The sequence below is a fragment of the Malaclemys terrapin genome, chromosome 3 (genome assembly GCF_027887155.1).
Source record: "Malaclemys terrapin pileata isolate rMalTer1 chromosome 3, rMalTer1.hap1, whole genome shotgun sequence".
Lineage (NCBI taxonomy): Eukaryota > Metazoa > Chordata > Testudines > Emydidae > Malaclemys > Malaclemys terrapin.
The window spans coordinates 101,179,625-101,207,269 of NC_071507.1; the positions used below are offsets into that span (position 1 = coordinate 101,179,625).

The following is a 27,645-nucleotide window of genomic DNA, read 5'->3' on the forward strand; positions in this document are numbered from 1 at the left end:
AGTCACAGGAAAGTTAGAGTGTGAAAGCAAAGGAGTGTGCAAAAATGAGTAAACAGTTACCCACCAGTTTATAACCAAGACTCAAACTGGAAGCACTTTGTGAACCAGAGTGAAGGTTCACTGAATATTCTGTATGAGCAGAATTGACTTAGCATCATCAACATAGTGGAGGCTAGTTATTAGAATCCACTCTTATGCACTCAGGAGATCGTATGCAGAGTTAAACTCCAGCAGGACAACTATGAAAACAGACACTGCCATGCAGAAAACTGTCGTTCTTAACACCTGTTGAATATAACAGTCTCTCACAAACTAACAAGAGTACATTGGTCCAATATTTTTATGGGGATACAGTGTGTTTAGTTGCGCAGGGGGGTGGGGGGAGACACATTACCAATATTTTACTTAAAACATATATTCTGCCATTATACACTTTACTATGTTTTTGAGACAGTTCTTCCAAATTTTGATCCAAGTACATTTAGTAAATGCTAAAAGCCTTGAAACAAAATATGGTACCTAGAACTGAAATTTATTTGGTTCCTATTGGAATTTTTGAAAGTTATTTCTACCTTGGAAAAGCGAGCATTTATCCATTTTGTAAACGTCTTCTTCTGTACATCGTTGTGTTCATCTAGAGAGAAAAGAGGGGAGGGGGAAAGACAACGAGTGAACATTTATTCTTTAAATTCCCCAAATAAGAATACCACCTCAATCCTGGGGTGTTTGAAAGACAGTATTTCAACCTAAACAATCCCAGCCTCACTATGAAGAACTTGCTGGCTACTTTGCGGATAGAATTCCTCAGATTCACACCAAACCTCCTGCATTCAGGATACAGGGCAATGTCATGACTCCAAGACAGCAATTGTGGAATCTACTGTGTTCAAGTTACAACCAGTGACAGTGTATTTCTGGAAGTGGTGGGGGCACTTTGGGCCTCTATCTATGCATTTAACTCACATCCCTCCTGGCTGCTAGGAACCTTGTGTTTCAGATTCAGACTTTTTACACTTATCCATGTCTTTGTCACCACAAGTTCAGACTAACACCACACTATTTTGAGCTACACATTGAGCCTATTCAGAAGATAAAATTCATCCAAAGCATAGCAGACTTTTAAATATAACAGTCTCACACTGGACACAGAACCCTGATGATGCAAAAGCTGCACTGGCTGCCTATCGACATCTGAGTGGAGTTGAAGGTGATGGTTTTGATCCATTAAAGCCTTAAATGTTTAGGGACCCAATTACTTAAAACACCATCCCTCTCCCCATCCCACAGTTCTGGTTAATACAGCCACTTGAAATAGCACTCCCGGGACATTACAGAGAAGAGGGAGCTGCCAGCCTGGCATTCTTCACCAGGGTCCCTTGACTCAAACACCTTTCCCCTATGATCCTCCAGGCCCAGACATACTGACAAAGCTTCTCTCTTTTTCAGACTGTTGAGAGGACAGAATAAGGGTTAGATGAGGTTATTTATTAGCATAAGATAATTAAGTTTGGGGGCCGGAACGGACAGTGATTGTATGTGTTTAAGCATTTCATATTAATTTTGGGGATTAATATGAATGTAAAGCCTTGTAGGGGCACCAAGATATTGGGATGGACCCTTCTATTATCTGTGTTTAACAACACAAAAATAAATAGATAAATAATAGATTAGATGAAGACTGAAATATTGAGGATCGTTCGCTAATCTCCATCCCCCTACCAAGACCCCTTGATATGCACGTAAAACACATCTTTTTATGGGCTTGAGCTGTTTTTTGCATTCCTAAGCCTTTGAGAGAACCAACACCATAATTTAAACCAATATTTGTGGGTTTATGTTAATTTGGTTACCACTGAAAAATAAAGCAGGTTTATTAATAATGTTTGAAAAATAAAAGTCTCAATGATCATGTAAACCAGCAACGATTAAGAAACAAAGTGAACTGTGATCTGACCTTCACCACCATAACCCCATGCGTGCATAGGCACACTCCAACACCTCACCAGGAGTTTACAATTAGTGCTATCCCAGCAAAGCTTTGCTCTGTAGTTTTTTGTTTCCCTCCCTCCCCCCCAGTTTTCAGACCCCAGGGCTGAAGTACTATCTAGGCATTTATACCACATTCATCACTGCGGTATCTGGGGCAAGGATTGTGTGGGCATCTGTCAGTGCAAGCTACTGGACTAGCAGGCTCATTTTACTTTAAATGGGAACCCCTTATTTTTTCAACCTCTGACAAAGTGCCAAAAATGCACACACTCACTCCAATCCTTTGTTTTAGGAATTTTCTACCTACCCATCAAGGAATTTATGTGACCCCATCAATTTAACAACTAAGCATTCTTGCAACATAAAAAGTCACATTTACTATAAGATTTTTTCCAAAGCATTCTGCTCAATTTCAGAACCTGTGGATGTTACTTTCCCATCCAGGCCACACTTTTATATTTGATTTATAAAGCTCGGAAATTAACGTTTTAATAACTAGGGATTATAGTTAATATGAGGTTGCATCTACCGTTCAGTTATAAATCCCCAGGAAGAGAATTTCATATCTGAAAGGCTGATGTACTATTAACTAGAGCAGGGGTCAGCAACCTTTCAGAAGTGGTGTGCCGAGTCTTCATTTATTCATTCTAATTTTAGGTTTTGCGTGCCGGTAATACATTTTAACATTTTTAGAAAGTCTCTTTCTATAAGTCTATAATATATAACTAAACTATTGTTGTATGTAAAGTAAATAAGGTTTTTAAAATGTTTAAGAAGCTTCATTTAAAATTAAATTAAAATGCAGAGCCCCCCAGACCGGTGGCCAGGACCCAGGCAGTGAGAGTGCCACCGAAAAATCAGCTCGTGTGCCGCCTTCGACTCGCATGCCATAGTTGCCTACCCCTGAACTAGAGCAACATACACAATGCCCAATTAATTTTAAGTGGATTTCTACCTGTCTGTAAAGGTAACTACTAGAGACTGACATTATGACACAGATGACAAATTGTTTATGTTTGACCATATAAAATATTACCATTCAGTGAAGTGCATGACAAAGTTAAGATTTTCAGCCACAGACCAATAAAATTCTCTCTCAAAAAGACACTGAAATAAGCAAACATTATGAACCGAAATGATGTTTTCAATTATACATGCGCAACCCCAAAGTCAATGGGGTTGCATAATGACAGTACAGAATCTGGCACATAACTCACTCCATTATTACACAAACCAATCCCTCGGTTAGTTTCTTACTTGTTAGCCCTACCCTCAGTCATTTAATGAACTTTCCTTTGAACAATTAGTGGCTGACGTTAACCAGAGGCTCTCAACGGGGGGTCCGCAGCCCACCCAGCCCTTTCAGGGGTCCATGGGACCCCGTGGCTGAAACTCAGAGCCCTGAGCCACAGCATCCCCACAGAGCTATAAGCAGGAGCTGCAAGGCTGAATCCTGGAGCCCCGATGCTCCCTGCAGGGCAGAAGCCCTGAGCCCACAGGGTGGAGTTCAGGGGACACAGGGAGAGCTGACTCCCCAAACTGCAGTGCCTTACCCATAGAGGAGCAGTTCCACCCACATACCTCCTCCTCTCCTCTGCCCCCAAAGCCCTGCCCCCTGGCCACGTCAGAGGTGGGGAGCTGGGAAGCGCGGGCAGCTGCTGCTCTGCTGGTGCCATGGAGTGGGTAGCCGCAGCATTCCCCCATCTCCTGCTGGTGCCCGGGCTTGCAGCTCCTCCTCAGTTCCCAGCCCACTTTGACTGCTCATGTAGCCAGTAAGAGGAGAGCTGCCCAGGCGGCAGCCCTGGCCCCAGGGCCGGCAGAGCCCTCAGGGAACAGCGACCACAGCGGGGAGCGGGGGCCCCTCCCAGCACACAGCCCCTAGCTACTACCTCCCTGAACGCTGATCTACCCGCCTGCCAGCACACAGTCCTAGATACCCCTCTCCCTGCACCAAGTTACCCTCTGCCTGCACACTGAGCGACCCTCCCGCCTGCACACAGCCCCTAACTACCTCCTGCCTGCACCCTGCGTGGTTTCTAGACTTCTTGAGCTGAGTCCCCTCCTCCCCCTTTCAGTTATAATTTTTGCTTCTGACCCACATCTCCCACAACCCAGACAGGCTGGGTGGCCTGCTGAGGTGAGTCAGAGTGTGGAGATGGCACGCTCTCCCTGGACACCACTGTGCAGAGCTGGCCCAAGCCCTGACAGCCCCTGCCCCACCCAAACAGAAGTAAAACTATGCCTCTGCCAGAGGGAACCCTCCCCAGCATAGTGCCCCAAGTCTGTACCCCCCAACCCCCGAGGGGGCGGGGGGAGAAAGAAAAAGGTTGAAAACCCCTGCCGTTAACAATAGTAATAAACATTTTCAAACTCTCACAACAAAGAGAAGAAAAAAGGAGTTTCTAGCAGGTTGTTTGTTGTCACCACCATGTTGTGTAACAGGAGTATGGTTGTGTCACTGGAGTGTACTCATAACAAATGGCTCTTGAGATCAAATGCCAGAGCTTCATTCTGGCGTTTAATCACCTACAGAAATCACTGGCAGCCTTGCGTATTCCTCTACCACAAACATTATCCTTTCAGTTAATCAAGACTTTTTCATACTCCAGTTCTGTTCCAGCTTTCAGCTTTATGCCTCCTTTTTGTTCCTGAACACACTATTCATACTGATATACATATGGGGGAGACCTCACTGAGTTGTGGTTTGCCCTTCACTTAAGCTCTGCTTTTAGTAGTCATCTTTAAAACCAGCCTCCTCATTTTACCATTTACATTACACCTGCACTGTACAGGGTTTTTTACTTAAATCCTGGAAGACAAAAGGTATTTATTAAGGGATAGTTGGAAAAAGCACATTTTTGTGATGAAAAGGGCAATGGAGAAGTTTTATGGGCCAGATCAGACAGTCCCACTGCCTTTTGTGTCAACCAGTCCAGCAAGAGTGAACGAGGGTCAACATTCATCTAAGTCAGCCTTAAATTTGCCTTGCCCCCTTTGTTTAAGCTTCTAATTTTCTACAAAGAAGGAATTTAGAAATAAAATAAGGAATTAGCCTCTGGGTTTTCAATTATGGTACTAGGAATGTAACAAAATTAGAAATGCCTACTTGTCTAGCCTTGGGGTATGTATACTGTATTTATGATAAATATCTCCCCACATCACACTAGTATGAGTTTACAGAAGAAAGGGGAAAAGTGCTCAGTTTTTCTGGGCGGGAAAAGCATTTAGCATTTATAATTTATTAAGTGTACTTAAAAATAGAGATTTACTCACATGTCATCATAAAATCTGTGTATATTACACTGCTCTACAGCCAAAATGCTTCTGAAATAAATGTAGTCAAACTTTACTAATTCTGGGTCACTGAGAACGAAAATGATGCTTAAAATTGTTGATTGGCTCTAGTTTTCAAGATATGCTATTGGCTCAGTATATACGACCCTTGACTTGGGAATGGCGGAGGATAAGTGAGTTATAAAGGGAAGGGATCTCAATTTAAACCAGAAATAACTAAAATACATCTTTGACTGGATCTATGCATAAATCTATAACTGCTTTTGGACAGTACTTGCTTTTTAGGCAAAACAATGAATGATGCAATCTGAAGCTGGTATTGCGTCATACATGATATGAACTGCATCATGTTATTCCTAGAAGTCATGGATGATCCAATCAGAACGAAGCTTACATCACTCTGCAGAACAAATTGCCCTATATCAGCTCTAGAAATCATACAGTGTCATGCTCTCTTATTTGTCAGTGTTTGATTTTGCAAAGGGACACATTTCTGTTTAGCCAAAGTGAGCAGAGATGCCTCATATTTGTGTGAACATTGCAGATAACTTCTGCTATGTTTGTGGTGAAGTCACTTTCGCATCACAAAAGTGCAGTATAACCACTATGATTAAGAAAGCCTATCACCTTTATTTTGGCTGCAAAATTGGAGATCAGGACAAGAGGTGGGCCCCACACATATGCTGAAACACTTGTGCAACAAATCTTTGCCAGTGGTTGAACAGGAAAAGGAAATCTATGCCTTTTGCAGTGCCAATGATTTGGAGAGAGCCAACAGATCATACCAGCAATTGTTACTTCTGCATGGTGCCTCCAGTTGGGAAAGGTGTGTCAAAGAAGAAAAAGTGGACTGTGCATTATCCAAACATTCCATCAGCTATACGCCCAGTACCCCACGGAGAAGGACTGCCGGTTCCTGATGCACCAGAATCATTCTCACTTGAGTCAGATGAGGAAGAGGATGAAACTTCTGGTCCTGATCCATCAATGTCACAGGACCCACATTTTCTCCCAGCCTCCTCCTCTGAACCACACCTCATAACACAAGGTGAACTGAATGACCTTGTCAGGGATTTGGAACTACCCAAGAGTAAGGCAGAGCTGTTGGGCTCCAGACTACAGCAGTGGAATCTCCTGGCAGGTGATGTTAGGATTTCCATATTACGTGACCGTCAAAAGGATCTTGTCCCATTCTTCTTCATGGAAGGTGATCTTGTAGCCTGCAACAACATCGATGGTGTGATGGCAGCCCTCAACATCGTTCACGATCCAGATGAGTGGAGACTGTTCATTGATTCATCGAAGACGAGTCTTAAAGCTGTTTTACTGCATAATGGCAATGTTTTGCCATCAATTCCAGTTGGTTATGCAGTCCATATGAAGGAAACCTATGACAACATGAAACAACTTTTGAGGTGCATAAACTATGACCAACATCAGTGGCAGCTTTGTGGCCATTTGAAGGTTGTTGCTCTCTTGCTTGGTCTGCAGACTGGATACACAAAGTACTGCTGTTTTCTCTGCGAATGGGGTAGTCGTGCAAGAGATTCCCACTACATCAAGAAAGATTGGCCATTCCGACAGTCATTGGAGCCTGGGAGGAAAAGTGTTCAGCATCCACCACTTGTTGAATCAAGGAAGATTTTGTTACCACCCTTACACATCAAGCTGGGTCTGATGAAGAACTTTGTCAAGGCCATTGACAAAACACAAGCAGCTTTCAAGTACCTCCGTGGAAAATTTCCAAGGTTAAGTGAAGCTAAGATAAAGGAAGGTGTCTTTGTTGGTCCTCAGATTAGTGAACTTCTTCGAGATGATGCATTTGACCATGCACTGCGGGGCAAGGAAAAGACGGCATGGAAAGCCTTCCAGTTAGTGGCAAAACAACAAGGCAGACAACTACAGGTTGTTGGTGAAAAACCTCCTCATGGCATACAAAAGCCTTGGTTGCAACATGTCACTAAAGATACATTTTTTGCACTCTCATCTAGATTTTTTTCCACCGAACTGCGGAGCAGTGAGCGACGAGCACGGCGAGCGATTTCACCAGGACATTGCGACAATGGAGAAACGCTATCAGGACAAATGGAGCCCATCAATGCTTGCAGACTATTGCTGGACAGTGACAAGAGATGCTCCATTTAATGAATACAAGAGAGAAGCCAAGAAGCGCCGAGTAGACATTGAAGAGGACTAAACTATGTACATAATAGTTTTTTGCCTTTTGTTTCATAATACATTTTATTTATATAACCCTTTTGCTGATTTTTAAAGTGTTACATAAACAGGACAGGTGAAATATCATCCTATAAAGCAACCATAAACACATGAAATGACCTAGGTTTACAATTTATGATTAAAACTCTACTATCTACACAATATACACAGACATAAAATGTAAACTTAAATATCTTAGAAACAGTAGCCAATCAGTTGTTTTAATTGTCATATTTGAATTCAGCACATCAAAATACATAATAAATAGCACATTTTATCTCTGAAGCAGACGACTTCTCAAAAATTGCAGACCAGTGTTATTTACAGACACCACTTAAGTGTTTACTTCCAATTAATGGAGTAATAAAAATCAAAATAAAAATGCTGTAAGTACAGTAGGATTTCATACAGTGGCTAGCACTAGCAACCCTGATGCTGATGAAGGCCTCTGGGCATTACCATAATATAATTACTAGATAATCATCTTAATGGCTGTCACTGTTTAAAAAGATTAACTTAAGATTGTTAAGCAGATCCATGTGAAAAGAGCTGGGGTCTCAGCCCAGGTCTTAAGGTACAAGTATCTACATGCCAAAACTGGCATCCTTGTTGGCAATGTCATTAGAGAAACCAAGAATCAGTTGAGGATGAATACTAACCCCCAACACTTTGAGGTGGTCAGTGCAGGTTAGGGTAGAGAAAAATGGTTGGGGCACGAGGGGAGGAGGCTGATAGGAAAAGGAGGAAGTAATGGTGAATTGACAACAATTTAAATTTTTAAAAGGTCAGCCAGGACTGTGGTTCTTTAGTAGCATGGGCCAAATCCCACTTCACAATGAAGACAAACTTTGGTCATTGACTTCAGTAGGACCTGTGTCTGGCCCCTTATCTCTCCGTAAGGTCTTGTCTATATTGGGAATTTGCCCCAAAATTCAGCCATCAGTGGCTAGCCACTAATGTAGTTGCACTCCACTACTGAAGTAAGGCAAAACTAAAAAGTAGGGTGCCAGTGCAATGTGCAAGTAACGATGGTGCCTGTCTGCACTGGGGCTTGCACCAACACAGCTACATCAATGACCGTAATTGTGGTAAAACTTCCATGTAGGCAAGGCTAAGGAATACCAGATACATCCATCGACATGCGCACGGGGTGTGCCAGATGTACCCAGGCACACCCCCCCCCCCCTCGCCCGGCGCGGCAAGTCACAGGGTCTGCGCTCCTGGGCCGGAGTGCTTGGCCGAGCGCAGCAAGCCGCCAGCCCCCTGCCCCTCCCCTGGAGCTATGCTGCCGCGCATGCAGCACTCTGGGGGCCGGGGCTGTGCGCTCTCGCGAGGCAGTATTTGGCTCCGCGGAGAGGCAGACACGCTCCCCACCTCCCCTGGAGTTATGCTGCCGTGCGTGCAGCACTCTGGGGGCGGGGCTTTGCGGGGAGGCAGACACGCTCCCCCCTCCCCTGGAGCCATGCCGCCGCACACGCAGCGCTCTGGGGGCTGGGGCTGTGCGCTCCCGCGGGGCAGTGTTTGGCTCCGTTGAGAGGGTATGAGCCTCATCTCATGGTAAGGAGTCTGGGGCCAGGGGGGTTGGCTAAGGGGTGGGGGCAGTCAGAGTACAGGGAGCAGGGTGGGTTGGATAGGAGGTGGGATCCCGGGGGGGTGGTTGGGGGCAGTCAGGGAGCAGGGGGGGTTAGATGGGGCATGGGAGTCCCAGGGTCTGTCAGGGGGCGGGGGGTGGATAGGGGTCAGGGCAGTCAGGGGACAAGGAGCTGGGGGGGGGGAGCCTGTCAGGAGGCAGGGGTGTGGAGAGGGGTTGGTGCAGGCAGGGAGCAGGGGGGGTTGTATGGGTTGGGAGTTCTGGGGGTCCTGTCAGGGGGTGGGGAGCGGTTGGATAGGCATGGGAGTCCCAGGGGTCTGTCTGGGGGTGGGGGTGTGGATAAGGGTCGGGGCAGTCAGGGGACAGGTAGGGGCTAAGGTCCTAGGGGGGGTAGTCAGGGGACAAGGAGCAGGGAGGATTAGATAGGGGGTGGAGTCCTGGGGGGCAGTTAGGGACAGAGGTCCCAGGAGGGGATAGTCAGGGGGTCAAAGAGCAGGGGGGGTTGGGGGTTCTGAGGGGGGAGTCAGCGAGCGGGAAGTAGGAGGGAGTGGATGGTGGCAGGGCTAGGGCAGGGTGGGGGCAGGGCTCCCTGGATGCACACACTAATGAAATGGGCTGCATACGCCTATGGATACATCCTCTTTAAAAAAAATTACACCTCACTTGTTAACTATTTCTTGGGATAGATGACATCAGAAAAAACACCCAAGAGGAGTAATCAAGGACCCCGTGACTCTCATGAGAGCATGCTGCAAGTCTCGGAGTTAATAGTATTTGCTTGACAATATACAAAGCTTATCTGGAAACTGGTGTCCCAACTGCTAAAGAGATACTAAAATAGCTGTTTCAATACCTCCCAGCAAAAATATTCTGACACGCCATGTTACCAGCCTCCACACATAAAAATGAAATTTAAAAAGAAACTGAAGAGAGTGCAAGGCTCGCAGACACACCAATGATACCGTGACCTACACATATCAGTCAGTTACTGCACTGTTTTTACACAATGACAATGCAGAACAAAAAATGCCAGGCACAATGTCATAACACCAACGAAGTACCTACTGTAGGTGGCAGTCTCAAGGGTTATGGTTAGGAATCCAGGGCTGTTCTCTTAACTCATGTAGGGCCTGGTGCTAAAATCCTGCATTACGATTCCAGATAGTTACATAGGTACAAAAAGGAGCAGAGAGAGCAAGCAGGAGACACAGATGAAGGTTAGAGTACAATGAAGGTCCAGTGGTTAGGGCACTAGGCTAAGAGTTGGGAGAGCTGGACTAAAGTTGTTGATCTATCACTGACTTCCTGTGTGATCTCAGGCAAGTCACTGGACCCTCTCAGTGCTGGAGGTTGAGAAAGGGCCAATTAACTGGCTACAGAGAAATGAAAAAGGTAACTATGCACTAGATTTGCATAACGGACAGAATAGGTATTTGCATTTCAGAGGGAGGTTACATTAATATTATAATTGTTTTCCACATATTCAGGTGGGCCATGTGCTCCCATTTTCCCTTTTTACTCTCTCTAATCTAGGAATTATTTGGCTCACTTGCATTCATGGAGTTGACTCACCAGTTTTAAGACCAGAAGGGATGATTATAATCACCTAGTCTACTCTCCCGCATAACACAAGCCATAACATTTCACTATGTAACTCCCACATAAAGCCCATCTGTATACCAGAATGAGAAGACATCCTACGGATGTTGATTAAGAGCTGAGAAAAATATAGCAGTAGAGATATTGTTAAGGGGCAGAGGAAGGCCAGGTAGGCAAATGAGGGCTATAATTTGTAGATTTCCAGATATATCTCAACTATCAGTAAGACGTCCAGGTGAAAAAACTATCAGTTATGGCAACAAAAAAGTTACAAATCCAGTAGACAATATCAGGAACAACCAATGATCCAGGCACTCAATAGACTGTTCAACATTTCAAGGGAGAAAAGGACGTGGGAATCCACACATCTCCAATTATTCGGCAATATTCTGTTATCTTTACTACATCTTGTTTTTGTTTTGTTTTTTAAGTAAATTTTGTAAAGGCTATAACTGCTGACTTGTAAAACAGAATTGATACAAGGTGGAAGGAGACATTTTGGTATTCCATAGCAGAGGTGCAATTTCCTACTCGAGAGAGTTGTGCCGAGGAAGGCACAAGGCTAAATGCACACAACAACTGGAGTCAAACAACTTGAACACCAGATTTAAGCACTAGCTAAGCTTCAAGAGCATGGCAAGTAGTACTAGACTACTGAATGCAGAGAGGAAGCTACATACATCCTTCTTCCATTTAGCTTACTACAGAAGCCAAAATGCCTAGGTTCATTTCAAGATCTTACAACTAGGATTCAAAGTCTTAAGAAGCAAGTCACTGTACTTTTCGTTCACAATGCTGGGATTAAAGGTAAAACTGACCAACTTTGAGATCTGAATTAAAAGCAAGCAATTAATTAGGAAAATTAGTCTACTATCCCAGTTGGAATGCAATGATAGGATAGATTCAAATTCTTGGACCACACCGATCGCTCTTGGCATAAAACTCACTAGTTTAGTTCAGAAGAGATTATAGTCAAACTAGAAAGGGTCCAAAGAGGGTTCACTATTTTAAAGTGTCCCAATTGTTAGTTCACTTGTGAATCCACAGCCAATTTCTATTTATTATTGCAAATCTTGATGTATGTGGGAGAACTGTTGATAGTAAAGAACTTTAATTTAGCATGAAAGACTAGAGAGAAACTTTCCTGAATAGCAATTTGTGTTAAATATCCAAGGAGAAACACTATCACACGACTGACATTTAATAGCTACAAATTTGAGACAGATCAGAATACCAGTGATAAAACAACCTACAGTCTGTCTAGAACTTACCATAATTATTTTCTATGTGCCTCAGAGACTAAAAGTTTCTCAAGAGAACGTCACGCAACAAATATTAGAAAATGCTTCAAAACAAAAATATTCTTCTCACCTGCAAAGATATTCATGTTGACAGGGGTATTTCAGTAAGATAAAAGGAAAGAAGGTGAAGGTGCTATGAACACTACTGATAACTCAGAAGTTAAAAAGATGTCATGGAGGTTAAACATGCTCCAGTCTAGATTAGCATGGATAACGTTTAACGTAATAGTACAGAAGTAAAATGTTAGTGTAATACTACTAAAAGCCATGCAACTATTTGTATCCCTCTGCTGAACTCTTTAGTAACAGCCTAATCCTGCAAAGTGCTTGGTTTCTCCTGAGTGTTGACTTTATCGAGTGTTGAGGGAACTCACAGGAGATGCTGAGTACTTCACATGATTGGATCCTATCATCATAACCCTATGCAACCAACGACATCTCCCTCTCCCCCTCCCCCCACTTCTCCAGTCATGTGTGAACTTTAGAATCACATTTGTGCTGAAGTCAGGGCACTAACCTTTCATACACAAACAAAAATAGACTCCAATAGATGAAACAAATTGAGGGGGGTGTAAAATAAAAATATTTAACTGTATTTAAATAAATTATTGCTGCTTAGACATGCCTACAAAGAGGGTTAACTAAATACCATACAACACAGGCACTGTAGCCACCATTCCAGTTTATTTCATCAGCAGACAAATTAACTAGGGTTATTTAAAAACAAATGGAATTTATACTAGGCTGTTAGGAAAGACTTTTGAAGTAAGTTGCAACCTACTGTAGTGAGTCTGTTAAACTTAAGTATAGGTATAGATTTGCTATGTTTGGTTGCCTTAAATTTCTGAAAATATTTAGAGGAACAGACTTAAGCCAACAAACAGGATATTTATTGGGTCATTTCCATAAAAGGTAATGGAAAACATTCTTTTATAAAGCAGTAATTAACCCATAGATTGAGAAAAGAAAACTGTATATAAAGTTTTCCTTTTGGGTGGGTGGAGGAGTGAGGGGGGGGGGGAGAAAATTGTGACGAACCTCTCAATTTTGTTTTTTAAACCACTTGAGTCACACTTGTGTAGATAATGATAGAAATGGGATTTAGAGATTTTACTTCAAAATAGTAAACTTCATAAAATGTCAAACACATTAATAAAGTATTGGTTTTCCTTAACACTTTCATCTGAACACTTCAGAGCATGCTATAAGAAAGAAATGCATAAAGATGACTGTGGGACAAGTAGGTGACAGAGGCTAGCATTAGTGGGGCACAGGGCAATTAAAATCCCATTAGTTGAAAGAGACTGGGTCAAAAATCTTAATTTCGGTCCACGCAATGCTCTAGGAAAGCCAGTACAAAAAAACCCACAAAAAACAAAGTTATCAAAAGTATCCCTGCACACTATAGTTTGAGCCAAGAAACATCTGAAGTGGGTGAAAGGAATCCACTTCCTTAGACAAAAAGGCATACTACTCGCTTTAGTAATGCCCTTTCACTTGCCTCGCTGCCAGGGAAAGGTGTTCTGTGCGGTCATGAGCAACGGGCCCTTGCACAATAACGTCTGATTACATAAAGTTTGAATGGTTGAGCATATGCAAAACCGACCTTTCTGAATGGGAATATAGCAGCTTTTTATCTAATATATTTCTTTACTGCTGCAATCTGAGGAGGAATGAGGAGAGGATAAATGGGGCATTGGAGTAAAATGCCATCTCTCATAAAGGGTCTCTTCTTATGGCTCCTGGCACAAGTTACAAAATTTTTGTTTCTTGCAGTTTGAACAGGATAACAACACGCCTACACATGGCTGGCCCCACAGAACTAAACTTTTTGAGCTGAGCCCTGTCCCCCCATCCCCTTCAGAGTTACAATTTTTGGTTTTGCCCCCCAACCCAGACAAATAAAGGTGAGTCTCGGCTGGAGGTGGCACGCTCTCCCCAAACCCCGCTGCATTGGACTGAAGCCCAAGCCACCTGGCGTCGCCATGCCCCCCCAAACATTCTTCCGTGCCCTTCTAGAGGGAGGGTGCCCCACTGTATGAAAACCTCTGCCCTATATCCAAATTAAGTGCCCATTACCTTCAACAGAATAATGGTCATCTAAGCCAATTTACCCCGGATGTTGATTACCCTGCCGGATTAACGGCCTTGAGGGTTCGTAAATTCAGTCCTACCTACTAAAGGAAAGAATAACTATCTAGCATGCACTGAAACACGGGTTTTTATACAATTAACACCACCACTGAATATCAAATTGGTATGACCAATGTTATATACAGATAACCCTATACTTTGCAGAGCTTAGTGTAGCTCACCAGGATAACTTCTTGCTAGTTATCAATGGTTCGCTGTCAAACTGGGAAGATGCATGTAGAAAGGTCCCACAGCAGTCAGTCCTGGGTCCAGTACTAATCAATATTTTTATTAATTAATTGGATAATGAGTGGAGAGTATGCTTGTAAAACTTGCAGATGACACCAAGGTGAGCGAGGTTGCAAGCACTTTGGAGGACAGGATTAAAATTCAAAATGATGATAAACTGAAAAATTGGTCTGAAATCAACAAGATGAAATTAAATAAAGTGCCAAGTACTACAATCAAAAAAAAAAAATCAAATGCACAACTACAAAATGGAGAACAGCTGTAGTACTGTTGAAAAGGATCTGGGGTTTATAGCGGATCACATACTGAATATGAGACAACAATGTGATGCCATTGCAAAAAAGGCTAACATCATTCTGGGGTGTATTAACAAGATTGTCATAGGCAAGACACAGGAGGTAATGGTCCTACTCTACTCAGCACTGGTAAGGCCTCAGCTAGAGTACTGTGTCCAATTCCAGGCACCACACTTTCAGAAAGAAATGGACAAACTGGAGAGAATCCAGAAGACAGCAACAAAAATGAGAGAAGGTTTAGAAACCATGACCTAATGAGGAAAGGTTAAATAACTGGGCATGGTAAGTCTTGAGAAAAGAAGAATGAGGGATGATCCGATAAAAGTCTTCATATATGTTAAGGACTGTGATCAGTTCTTCTTCTCCTCAGGAAGTGGACAAGCAGTAATGCGTTTAATCTGTAGCAAGGAAAATTTAGGATAGATATTAGGAAAAACTTTCTAGCTATCAGGATAGTTAAGCACTGGAATAGGGAGGCTGTGGAATCATCATCAATGGAAGTTTTTAAAAACAGGTTAGACAAATCTGTCAGCGATGGTCTAGGTACACTTGATCCTCCCTCGGTGCAGGAGGCTGGACTAGATGACCTCAAGGCCCCTTCCAGCCCTACATTTCTAGGATACTATAAAATGTTCCCCAGGATAAACTCAACCTAAACGGAGTATCAAAAGAAATAAGAGAATACAGAAATTGAATTTGTAGTCAAAGGGAAGCCAATCCTAGATTGTCAGAGCATATCAGGACTTTCAAAGAACTCCAAGCCAAGGGATTTCAGCAGACAGTTGCTCAGGTAAGTAATTTTGTACACACATTCCACTCCCCATGCTTAACTTAGTTATTTAATGGGACTGTGGTAAAGATAAGTCAGTATGATCTGGATTTCAAACGCTGTTATTCTCACATACTAAAAGTTTTTCTGATGAACTGCAGCATTGGGAATATGGAAATCAGCATCCCATTTTGTTCATATAGAAAAAAGGGGTTATCTAATTAATGCAGAAGACTGGAAGTCTGACAACTCTTCTGCAGCTTCTGGTGACATCTTGTCTAAGTAATTTAGGTCCACAAAGACAGTGCACACTGGAGAAATTTTCTGAGCAGTTTTAAAACATCTTCAGAAATTTTAAAACAAGTTAAAACCATAGTGTAGATTCAGTTTTAGGTGGTTTAAGGATGCCTGAAACACTTCTACTGAACCAGTCTGAAAACTAAGGGCATGTCTACAGTAAGTCTCCAACCTGGGTTGACAGACTCAGGCTTATGGGTTTCGCACTACCACCATGCTAAAAACAGCTGTGTAGACATAGAAGCTCGGCCTGGTTCTGAAGCCTAGAGAAGGGGGTGGGCTCCAGAGCCCAAGCCACAACTTCAAAGCTCTGCCTACACAGCTATTTTCAGTGCAATAACATGAGCCGGAGTCTGCTGACCCAGGTTAGGAGGCTCACTGCTGCAGGCTGCCACAGGCTGTGCAGGTGTACCAGTAAGTGACTAAAGTAAAAGCTGACTTGAAACTAATTCAGTTAAAAAAAGAGTCAAGTCCACATTAAATGGCCTAAAACTAGGTCCGCACTATGGATTTAACTAGATATAAAACTGAATAGTACAATTTTAAAACTGGTTACAATGTTTCTCCAGTAGGGGACAAGCTCTATGTACTTTGGCATGCACTGCTTTTAAAAATTAATACTAACTGCCTCACAGGAGCACTGTGAAGATTGTTCCGTAGAGTTTTGAGATCATTGAATGGAAGTGTAATACACGTTAAAAGTTTTCCACCTCCCCAGCCCTTGCTGTGGATGTAGGATGTTCACCCTGAAATGCTGATGAATAACTATTGATGTCCGTCAGGTGCAGTACTGGGCTAAATTAACATGGTGATGGAATTCAAATAAACTGAAGGATCGCTGGACAATACCATCATTGATGGGTCACACATCTGCTCCTTTGATAGGGCAGGGGGAGGTTATGCGGTATCCGCATCTTTCCCTTTGAGAATGACAAATCTAGTTGTAAGCAATGAGGATCAAAGGCTCTTACTAAACATAATTAGAACCGAACTTGTACTACTGGCTTCCCTCTTTGAAGAAAGAGAAACATGGCTTAAAGAGTAGTTAATTTTTAAGGGTTGTGTCTTTATGAGAAATAGGTACGTCAGGAACTGCAGAATCAACATGTCAACTTTGACACATGGCAAAAAAGTCGGCAACAACATTGGCCACTGTCTGCTTGCCCAGAATTAGGGTGACCAGATGTCCAGATTTTGGGGGCTTTGTCTTATAAAGGCACCTATTACCCCCCCCCATCCCCTGTCCCGATTTTTTCCACTTGCTATCTAGTCACCCTACCCAGAATTGAGACAGGGTAATCTACAAGGCTAAAGAAATGAAGAACTAAAGTAAAAATCAGATACCTGTATTTATTCTGGGAAGTGCAGCATTAAAAAAAAAAAAAAAAAAACCTGACAAAAACAAAAAACCCTGCATTGTGCAGTTTTCTAACTCAAAAAGCCACTCTAAACCATTTGAAGATTGGCTTATTAAAACACTAGTAAACTACCCTCATGGTGGGGGAAAGCGCTATATGCTGGCTCCATGCTCCAGAATACTCCGGTGGTTGATGTGACATCACAATACAGAGCAGCACACTGGAGAAGAAGTGAACTGAGTAGTGCCTGAACACTGTTGAACTTAAAAACGTGTTTCCTCATACTTAGGTAATTTACCTAATGATCCTTTCATCTAGTTACTGGAGCCATTCAGCACTCACACTGCTGAAGTTTATTACATTTTGACAATTCCTTTTGCAGTGAAGCAGAAAAGCCCCATACTAAAACATAGCAATGAGTACTAAAATTGTGTTTGCTTAAACCTAAGACATCATACAGAGAGAACAACTGTGCTTCAGAAATGGGAAATACTATTAAGTGAGGTCCCTCAGGGGTCACTGAAGATTTACTTTTTTCTCTCACACTGACTCTATAAACCAGCAAGATGGAGAAACCTACTAAAAATTAGTTGAATTCATTTTATACACATTTCCAGGAGCAATAAATATGAAGTAATTTGTACACACTCTGGGCAGGCTATGAAGTTCAATGGTAAAAAAAAGTTAATCCATACCATACCATATACCATACTCCTCGTTGGCTGAAGTATATAAATAGAAGCATCAAATGAATAGAAATAAAACTAAAGCAAGAACATTATTATTTCTAAAGCACTAGAATATCACTGCACATCTCTAGAGAAAGGTCTCAAAATGTTAGCAATATGCTGAAACATGACTGTACCATAATAGCCACAGGACAATCTGCTGAAATATTATTTGGCCAGCACAGACCTTAATAGAAATACTTAGCTTAGTTTTGTTCACTACCTTAAAAAGAAACAACATAGCTATAATAAAGGCATAGCGTATCTGACCTAGGATTTAAATGGTATTTTTACTTGTCTTCATGGCTCCACTGATATAATTTAGGAAAACAAAACAGTTTAAAATAAAACATTACATAGCCAGAGCTATTATAAGCAACTCCAGCCCTATTGTCAATCATCTCTGTGTCATGCAAGGCAAAACTAGGAACATTTTAACTGTCTGCTAAATTTTGCCAACAGACTATATAAAATAAAATCACTTTTCTTGTAGTAGCTCACCAAATTGTTAGCTGGTCACTGCAGTTTACACACAAAAATTATTGAATCACTATACTTTTTAAAAATATGAAAGTCTTAATATGTGGCTCTATTTATATTCTACATGGTATTGTGGTAATAATGGTTACTCCATCCAATGTCCTGTGTTCTACATTAGACCCAAGCTGTGCAGCAGGGACCCTTGCAAAACTACTTTTTTCCCTATCAAGTAGTCTCCTTTCTCCGAGTCCAGTACAGTGAATACTGTGTATCATATTTCATTTGGCATTAAATTAAACTTATTTCACTTTGTCAAAGTTTTCAGAGCACTACATATTTTTGCATTGCAACACAGACCTGAATTGTGGAAGTTGTCCAGGTTTGGCAGCTGAGCAGGGAACAGATGGGGCTTCTGCTACTCAGGACAACATGGGAGGAAGTTTTGGTGTTTGAAAAGTGTAAACAACAAAATCCTCAACTGCCTCCTGTCTGCCAAATACTTAGGAGATTTATCACATCCTCCTTAGTCAGAATTTAGTCAACTCCATTTTCCATATGTAGCTCTTAAATCTTCCTACTTAAATAAATCACTCAAGCCCCTTAATAATTCTTCTACAATTTCGCTGCAGTTTTTAGTCATCTTTCTGGTACTGAGTAGCACAGAAGAAATCACAGAATTATAGACGAGATCCAATCAAAGCCATTTAGAAAGGGACGGTCACCTCCTTGGTCCGTGATACGATGCCCCTGCATGAATAATATTTACCACCATATCAAATTGAAAGCTTCTACCCAATTTGCTGTTATCTACCACCCCTTAGATCTTTCCATAGCATTACTGCTTTCCAAACCGGTTCTTCTAAAATTGTACATTATGCATAACATGCATTACAGAAAGCAGAAAAAACTTAATCAGCTAAAAGGGGGAAACATACAATGATGTATGAAGGAGCATACTAAATCATTTGCACCCTGTTTAAAACATCAGGGATGCAAGCAGCAACACTCACTAGTCTTGACAAATGTGAGAGACCTGTGACACACTTGGCAAGATTCTGTAATGTCCATGGAACTTACCACTTTATGGTCACTGAGGAAGGAATTCTTGTGACTGCACTTTTAATCTTTATGTGCTTGCACAGCTGGCTAGAAGACATGTTAAAATCAGTCACTTGGCTGCTATTTTTTTTTTAATTCATATTCAAGTAGGAAAATACTTCTGATATCAGTCATTCGCAGTTCAGTACTTCTGGAATCTAAGGGCATGTTTATACTTGGAGCTGGGGGTGTGTGATTCCCAGCAGAGGAACAAAATACCTGCACTGCCTCCGACTGAGCTAGCATGCTAAAGATAGCATACCCATGGCAGCACAAGTGGCAGGAGGAGCTACTGCACCATGTCTGATGGGCATTTCTGACAGGCCCACAGTCAGGGTGGCTAGCCCCCACCACCACCTGCACTGCCATGGCTATGCACTATTTTTAGTACCCTAGCTCTGATTGAGCTAGCACAGTTATGTGTCCTTGAGCTGGTAATCATAACCCCAGCTCCAAGTGTAGACCTTTCAAACAGAGTTCTGCTCTTTGGGTAAGTCCCTCAGTGGTAAGTAACCGAAGTAATCTTTCATTTACTGCACTTATGTAGAAAACTCTGGTTCAATTTCCTGTCAGAATCTCATTCCGCAGGCCACTGGGGCTTTGGGAAGGTTACAAAGGCAGTGTATTCAGAAGGCAGACTGGCAGCAGACAATGACTGGCTTCACATGGAGACTCTGGAACACCTCTGCTGAAGAAGACAGACCCCCAGCTTTTGGGACTGCAATAAAAGACTCATGGTGCAGCCACAGCTGACCTGGGTCAGCTGACTCCAGTTCGGGCAGGGTTTCAGAGCCCAGGCTCCAGCTGAAATTTGACAGCTCAGCAGCCCCAGCTGACACAGATGCTGAGACTTGGTGCCCATGGTTTTTTATTGCAGTGTAGACATACCTTAAGGTAACAGTCAAAGTCAGAAAAAGAAATGGGGAAGAAAACTCTGCAAATACCCAAAGAGAAAAGGAGATCCTAAGGCAGTTTGTAGGAGGAGGAATGCATTCACAAATACTTTTGCTCTAGAAAGCATTAGTGTGCCCAAGCATTGTCTCTTGCTATCCAATATAATCTGCTATTTGTTTGTATTTAATTACAACCTTTTCCATGAAAAAGGTTTGCTTTCAATCACACAGAGAGCAACACAATGAGGGGGAAGGGGGAGAGAAAAAAACAACTTGCCAAAGGAATAAATAAATAAGAGCTCCAAAGCCTCAGTTGTGTCTATAATCAGAGTTGTTCTACTCTTTCAATTCATGTCACTCTGGTCCATTATTACTCCTCAAGCCTTTATGTGGCTGTGGAAGAAGAGAAAGAATAAAAGGATGACTACTAAGCTTTTTATCCTTAAAATCTAGAAACTAATTTGTGTTCATTAAGTGAGCATTAAAAGATAATATACACAGGTTCCAGCTGCCAAACTGTAGTACACCTCTACCTCGATATAACTTGACCCGATATAACACGAATTCGGATATAACGTAGTAAAGCAGTGCTCTTGGGGGAGCAGGGCTGTGCACTCCGGTGGATCAAAGCAAGTTCGATATAATGCAGTTTCACCTATAACGCGATAAGATTTTTTGGCTCCCGAGGACAGCATTATATCGGGGAGAGGTGTACCTAGATTTCATGGCAGTAAGTGCTATGTAAAAAGCAAAGATAGATTGTGACATCTGCCTAACAGAAGTGTGTTTTTGTCTGTTCTACTCTCTTACTTGTGTATACTTGACTAGTAGTCATGGAACAAACCGATGCAACTGAGGAGCGATTCTTATTCAGAATAAAGAGTTTGGAATAAAGGTGAACTGACATCATAAATAATCATATTTCTTTACATTATCAATAGATATTCAGTTGCATCGTCTGGCTCCCAAGAAAGCATCATTCTGCAATGTCACAAGCTCTATGTACCTACCATGAAGCATTTAGGCGGAAGGGGAGAACTAAAACGAGGTAGGAGTTTTGTATACTGCTTCTCATTTTATTTTTTGGGGGTAGAGTAATTTTATATTCTTCTAGATAGTGTTCAAACAGTTGGGGAAATGATTATTCCCCGATTCTAGCTCAATGTATCCCTTTTTCTAGACGATGCTAACGCAGCCATGGCTCATGAAGGTGCTCTTGAAGAGCAAATTTTATCTTTGGACTGTACCAAATGACCTAATTTTTGCTGATGACATTGTTCTGCTTAGATCAGTATAGCTCCTAATGGAAGAAACAACAAGGGAAAATAGAGAAATACTAGAAGTAGCAAGTTACCTTACCTATCTACAGAGTGAGATGTGCAATGATGGTGACATCATGTTAGATGTCAACCAACAAACATCAAAAGCAGCTAACAACTTTTCCCAATCTTTTCAAGTTTATGAAAGTAGCATGACTGGAACGGATACAAAAATACAAATTTTTAACACCAGCATCATGCCGGTCTTCATTTATGATGAAGAGTCATGAAAATCTATGACAGAAATTGGTAGCTAGATTATTCCAAAGTAAATGCCTGCAGAAGATCCTCAGAGTTAATTAGACTTTCTTGCAACATTAGAAAGTCTAAATAGAACAAACCAACCTAAAGCATCAAACATGGAGAGAAGAGGATGATGGATATATTTAGGACATGCTATAAGGATGCCACCACCACAACTTCTAGTTCAAGTGAGAATATGGACACCACCTGAAGTGGGGGGAGGGGGGAAAGAGGGCAATGTAGAGAAACATTACATTGAACAATAGAGAAAGAAGCCAAATACCTCAACATGACACTCAGAAGTCTGAACACACCAGCACAAGAACAAAATAAGTGGTGGAAACAGCTGGACACCCTATGCACTTGAAGGTGCAGGAGAATAAAGAGAAAAGAAGAAAAATGACATGCAAATAGTGTCTTGGGAGAAGATATCTCTGGATCATGGACTTATGCACTCCCACCCATCTTGCAAATGAATCACTACCTGTGAAAGGGTATTAAAAATCTGCTGGGGAACAGCAGAATTTCAAAGAAGAAATCAAAGGACTGGGAACAGTGGCTCCATGTAACAAAAAGAAAAGGCTAACCACAGGGAGTAGTCCCTGCTAACCTAAAGATAAACAAAGTGATACTTGAGAAAGAAGATAATAAAACAAACACTCAGCCTAGCCACTTCTTGTTTTTCAATCTCACTGAAAGCATATAAGAAGTTTGTTCAAACAGTCAGCAGCCACAAGAGCAGGGACTGAAAGTAAGGAGAACCAAATGCTATCCCATCTCCTCCCTCAGCAGTGAGTTAGAACGTCCAGTCAGGTCCCAGCTTCCACCCAGCTGCCCTCAAATTCCCCCACAAACCCAGCTATATTTTTCTTCTCCAGGTTATCCAGCTATGCCTCCTGGATACCCTCTCCCCCCAAACCTAACTATCCTTCAGCCTCACATCTTCTCCCAACTATCCTCCTTTCTGGACATCCCAAACCCAGCTTCCCTCAGTCACTCCCTCAGCCCCCTCACCCCTCACTCAGACAGCCCCACAAAGACAGCTGCTCTTGTTTCTCCCTACTCCCAACAGCTGCCTCCTACTTCCCAAATACCCTTGAGCACACACTAACTTGTCACAGCTACCAAGTTTTGTGCTGCTCCATTTCTTAGCCGTGCCACTGCTTGAGGCAAGGCATACGGAACTTAACCTGAGGTTTGTGGTTATTTGCGAATAATTTGCATATTAGCAAATTTTTGGTATAAAATGTCACATATGAAGCTGCATGAAACTTGGCCATTCTGTACAGTGTAAAATACACAAAGAGGCAACAGTTACTCTTCTTTCCAGGAAGCTCTCACAACTTTCACTAAAGTTCACAATAGAAACAATTGTTAATCAAAAGCTAAGAATTAGATGCTAAGATAATTTTTTCAACACCTGATAAACTTTTCCTTTGTTTCTAATGCAGTTGATAATCATCTATCCCCACGCCCCAGTACTCTCACTTGCAGTCTCATTATTAAGTTCAGGTATTTAATTGTGCCTTCCAAAAGGGATACATAGGCTCACTGTTACATTTCTAACTTTTCATAGGCTGCCCTGAAAGCAGGATTTCCATTGACATTTTGTGAGGATAACCCTTCATATGTCAGAATCAAAGCAATGGGTTAATCTGGTATTGTAAAATATGTGCATACTTTATTACTATTCTTAATCTGTGCATTAGTGAAAGCGGAGGTTGTTTTGGTTTTTGTTGCTAACTTTCATTCTTACATCACATGAGCACCAAGCAGAACGCTCCAGTGATCAGCACAAGATATGCTCTTACAGGATTATACAGAGCGAATAATAGGACACTGAACTGTCAAACAGGGCTGCATTTGCTGGCCAATATCAAGAGGCTATGGCAAGCAGGCAAATACACTCTCAAGCCTTGTTCACACACTCAAATTTAAGATCCAGATTCAAATATCCTTGAAGACTGGTAAACACAACTCTTGATAAAACTCACAAAATTTAAGGGCTACCCAGCATTCACAGGGCTAATAGCTTTATACTGTTAATACAGTCTCCACAAGGTTAATTCTTCCTTGACTTCAGAGGAACCCTGGTACTAGGTCCCTTCAAAACGAAATCTGTTCTAAACTGCTTCAAAAAGATCCTAAGCTTTGAGTGTGATTCCTCAAGATTCAGACCCAAATATTACCATTTTAAATGTGAGACTTTTAAGTTAATTCCTAATAAAGTCTCACCTAAATTTGCATAGTAATGTAAATTCCTAGTTATGTTACCCAGCAAAAATCAGGAAATTCCATATTTCTATCTCCTAGACTACTGTCCAAACCAATAGGGCTAGCAAGAAGTCAATTATCCTGCACTAGACTGGTCACCTAAAAGCAACTAGCTTTAAACCTTCTTGGTCCAAGACTATCCCTCAATGCTCCTTCAGCATCTCCACAGGCACCCAACTCCACATAGTCTTCAATGGCAATGGGATAGTGCCAATAGGCAAGTATAATTACTATTGGATAAGGCACTGGCAAGACCTCATCTGGAATACCACATGCAGTGCTGATCTCCCATGTTTAAAAAAAGATGGAACAGGTATAGAGAAAGGCTAATAGGATGATCAGAAGTATCGGTCTTATGAGAGGAGATTTAAGGAGTTTGTTTTGTTAGGCTAAACAAGCCAAAGGAGGAGGGGAGAACTGATCGTATCTCTAAATACATCAGAGGGATGAATGCTAGGCAAGGAGACAACTTATTTAAGTTATGGGCCAATGTGGGCGCAAGAAAAAAAATTGATATAAACTGGCCATCCATAAGTTTAGGCTTGAAATTAGATGAAGGTTTCTAGCCATCAGAGGAGTGAAGTTCTGGAACAGCCTTCCAAGGAGAGTAGAGGGGCAAAAAACTTGTTTCAAGACTGAGCTTGATATGTTTAGGGAGGGGATAGTATGATATTGCCTACGGCCCATCTGCAACTGCTATTAGCAAATATCTCCAACAGCCAGAGATTGGACTCTAGATGGGAAGAGTTCTGAGTAACTACTGAGAATTCTCTCTCAGGTATCTGGCTGGTGGGTCATGCTCACATGCTCAAGGTCTAACTGATCGCCATATTTGGGGCTTGGAAGGAATTTTCCCACAGGCCAGATTGACAGAGACCCGGGAGGGCAGGGGCCAGGGGAGAGAAGAGGTCACCTTCCTCTGCAATATGGGGAACTGATCACTTGCTGGTTTGAACTAGAGTAAATGGTGGTGGATTATCTGTAACTAAGTCTTTAAATCAAGATTTGAGGACTTCAGCCAGAGGTCATGGGACTACTACAGGAGTGAGTGGGTGAGATTCTGTGAACTGTAATGTGCAGAAGGTCAGACTAGATGATCATGAAGGTCCCTTTTGGCCTTAAACTCTATGAGACAGTTCAACTAGGGCCCTCAATTTCCTCCTTATGTCAGGTAATTTTGTCGAGCCCCTCAAAACTCTTGCATCACAGTCTCGTCAGCTGTCCCCTACCCGTTTCTTCTCAATCTCTCTCAATTTATGTCAAGTCAACATGACAAAAATCTATATGAAGAATTACATCTTCTAATCATCCCATGGGACCCCCAGAGACCTAACCAGCCCCTGAATCCCATGGTCAGGAATAGAACCTCCCTTTCAAGGTCCTATCTTCACCTGGATAGGAGAGCCTCATTCAGGGGAATGGGAATGGCAGTACGGTTCCTTAAGGTAAGCATACAATTCAATCAATGAAACTTAATCAGCTCAATTTAGAACATTCTTATAATTGTTCAAACACAAATACCAGTTCTTAAGATTAAGCTTACCACTCTTATCTGTAAGCACTTTAGGGGCTGGGACATAGCCCCCTTTTGTGTTTGTGCAGTTCCTAGTGCATTGTGGTCATTACTAGAAACAAACAATAATTCATAATAGCATTTTTGTAATATCAATAGCAGAAGAGCTCTGCAATGCTTGATTACATTCCTGTCTTAGCTGCAGAACAAAAGTTTTATACAGATTTCCCTGGAAGTCAAGATCTGAAAAAAGTTGTCCAAACTGTCACCATCATTTAGTAGTATAGTAACCAATTCTGCAAAGACAAACTTGCTGAATTTTACTCACTGTGGAGTATTCTTGGTGATTTCAGCGAGCTTCCACTGAGCAGGGTCTCCTCTCACTGAGCAGATCGCAGGGTCAGGGTCCAAGTCTTCAATACATAAGCAACTCTATGGATTCCTTCAGAACATTGATTATGCAAGGTGGATTTTACTTTTTAAAGATTTTTCTCAGCACTAGACTGCAAATCCTCATTTTATGGATTCCATGATTTTCTTTTAGTATTTTGCACCCCAATCCTGCAACAGAGCCCCATTCAACTTTATGCAACCATATGTGGGTGTTAGGATGCGCCCACATGAATACCTTTGGTGGATTGAGTTCTTAATTAGTATAGTCATGGATTCAAGAATCTTGTATCATGATTAACCGTCTCATGACAACCTATTTTTACAAACTGCATTTAGATTTTTTTCCCCCTTCCATTTACAACTTGTGATGTCTCACAAGATGCAAATTATATATAATCTAAATGACTTCTCAAAGAACTCCTTTGTTTCCATTCTTCTGGATAAAATAAACAGAAAGATGTGGAAAAATTGTAGATCAGTAGCTGCTGTTTTAATTTAACAAAACCCACTACATGCGTTTAAAAATTATGTCCCAATACATAATAAACTCAACTTTTGCTTATATCCTCTGAGAAGCTACAAAACATTTTCTCTACTAGTTTTGTCCTATATTATTTAGCAACCCTGGATTTTATCTGCATTATTTTTGACACTACTGTTTACATTCACTGTAAAGGAATGATCCATATATCAGTATAATTGCATCTGGCAATTTCTGGGTTTGAGGTCGGTTAGCTAGCTTGTGCCTTTTCTTAATGTACAAAGCAGCAAGGCAAAACTTCAAGAATCAACCAATGCCTTTTTGTTGATTTTCTTAAAGAAGTTGCCATAACAATTTAAAAAAAAAATCGCCTTTTAAATGTCTAAACAATAAAAAGGATCTTTTTTAACAAATAATTCAAATTAGTGGGCCCTTTTCCCTCCAGCTGATTTAAAACATTCCAAAACACATTATAGGAAGACCTTGTAAAACATTCTTCTCTCTCAAGTTACTTCTAAGACAGAATAAACCAAATGAGCAAAACCCACTTACAAGCCCACATTGCTATTTATGATTAGCTTCTTTTACAGAACATCAAAAGTCACCAGTAAAAAAAAAAAAAAAAAATCCACACCACTAGAAGTCTGCAACACAGATTTATTTATATTTAGAATTTAGACCTAGAATAGGAAAAGGGCCTTTGTTTTAATTCACTTAGCTGAAAAAGAGTATGTGAATCACATTCCAGGATTAGATCAGGATGCTAAATGGATACTTTGACCTGGAAGCCACATTCTCTACATTTCTCACATTATGATTCACTCAAGCTTCAATGTAAATACCTTTGATACTTAGATCTGAAAAGGACTTTTTAAAATAAAAAATTGTGCTTGTACTTTTTTTTTTACTCCTTTATACCATATGAAGAAGACCTGAAAATTTTGGTTTTCTTTGAGGGTGGTTTTGGTTTTTTTGGAAACTAGTTTTACCTTAGAAACATCAGCAGTGTCAAGTCTTGTCTTCCCTTCTTTTGCTGGTGATTCTTCTGGGTGTCACAAGACATGTCTCCACTACATGCCCTAAGTCAACCTATGTTAGGCTGACTTACATTACACCCTCCCTTCTGTTGG

At 41.6% G+C, this 27,645-nt stretch overlaps 1 protein-coding gene across 5 annotated transcripts in view; it reads right to left on the minus strand.

Annotated features, from left to right (window-relative positions):
* Positions 1-27,645, minus strand: part of UTRN (utrophin) — a 565,558-nt gene that overhangs the window by 472,681 nt on the left and 65,232 nt on the right. For all 5 annotated transcript variants that reach the window (XM_054021668.1, XM_054021666.1, XM_054021667.1 and 2 more), the window contains one exon: positions 573-634. In XM_054021668.1, coding sequence (XP_053877643.1) covers positions 573-634 — 62 coding nt within the window. The remainder of the gene's footprint in view (positions 1-572; positions 635-27,645) is intronic.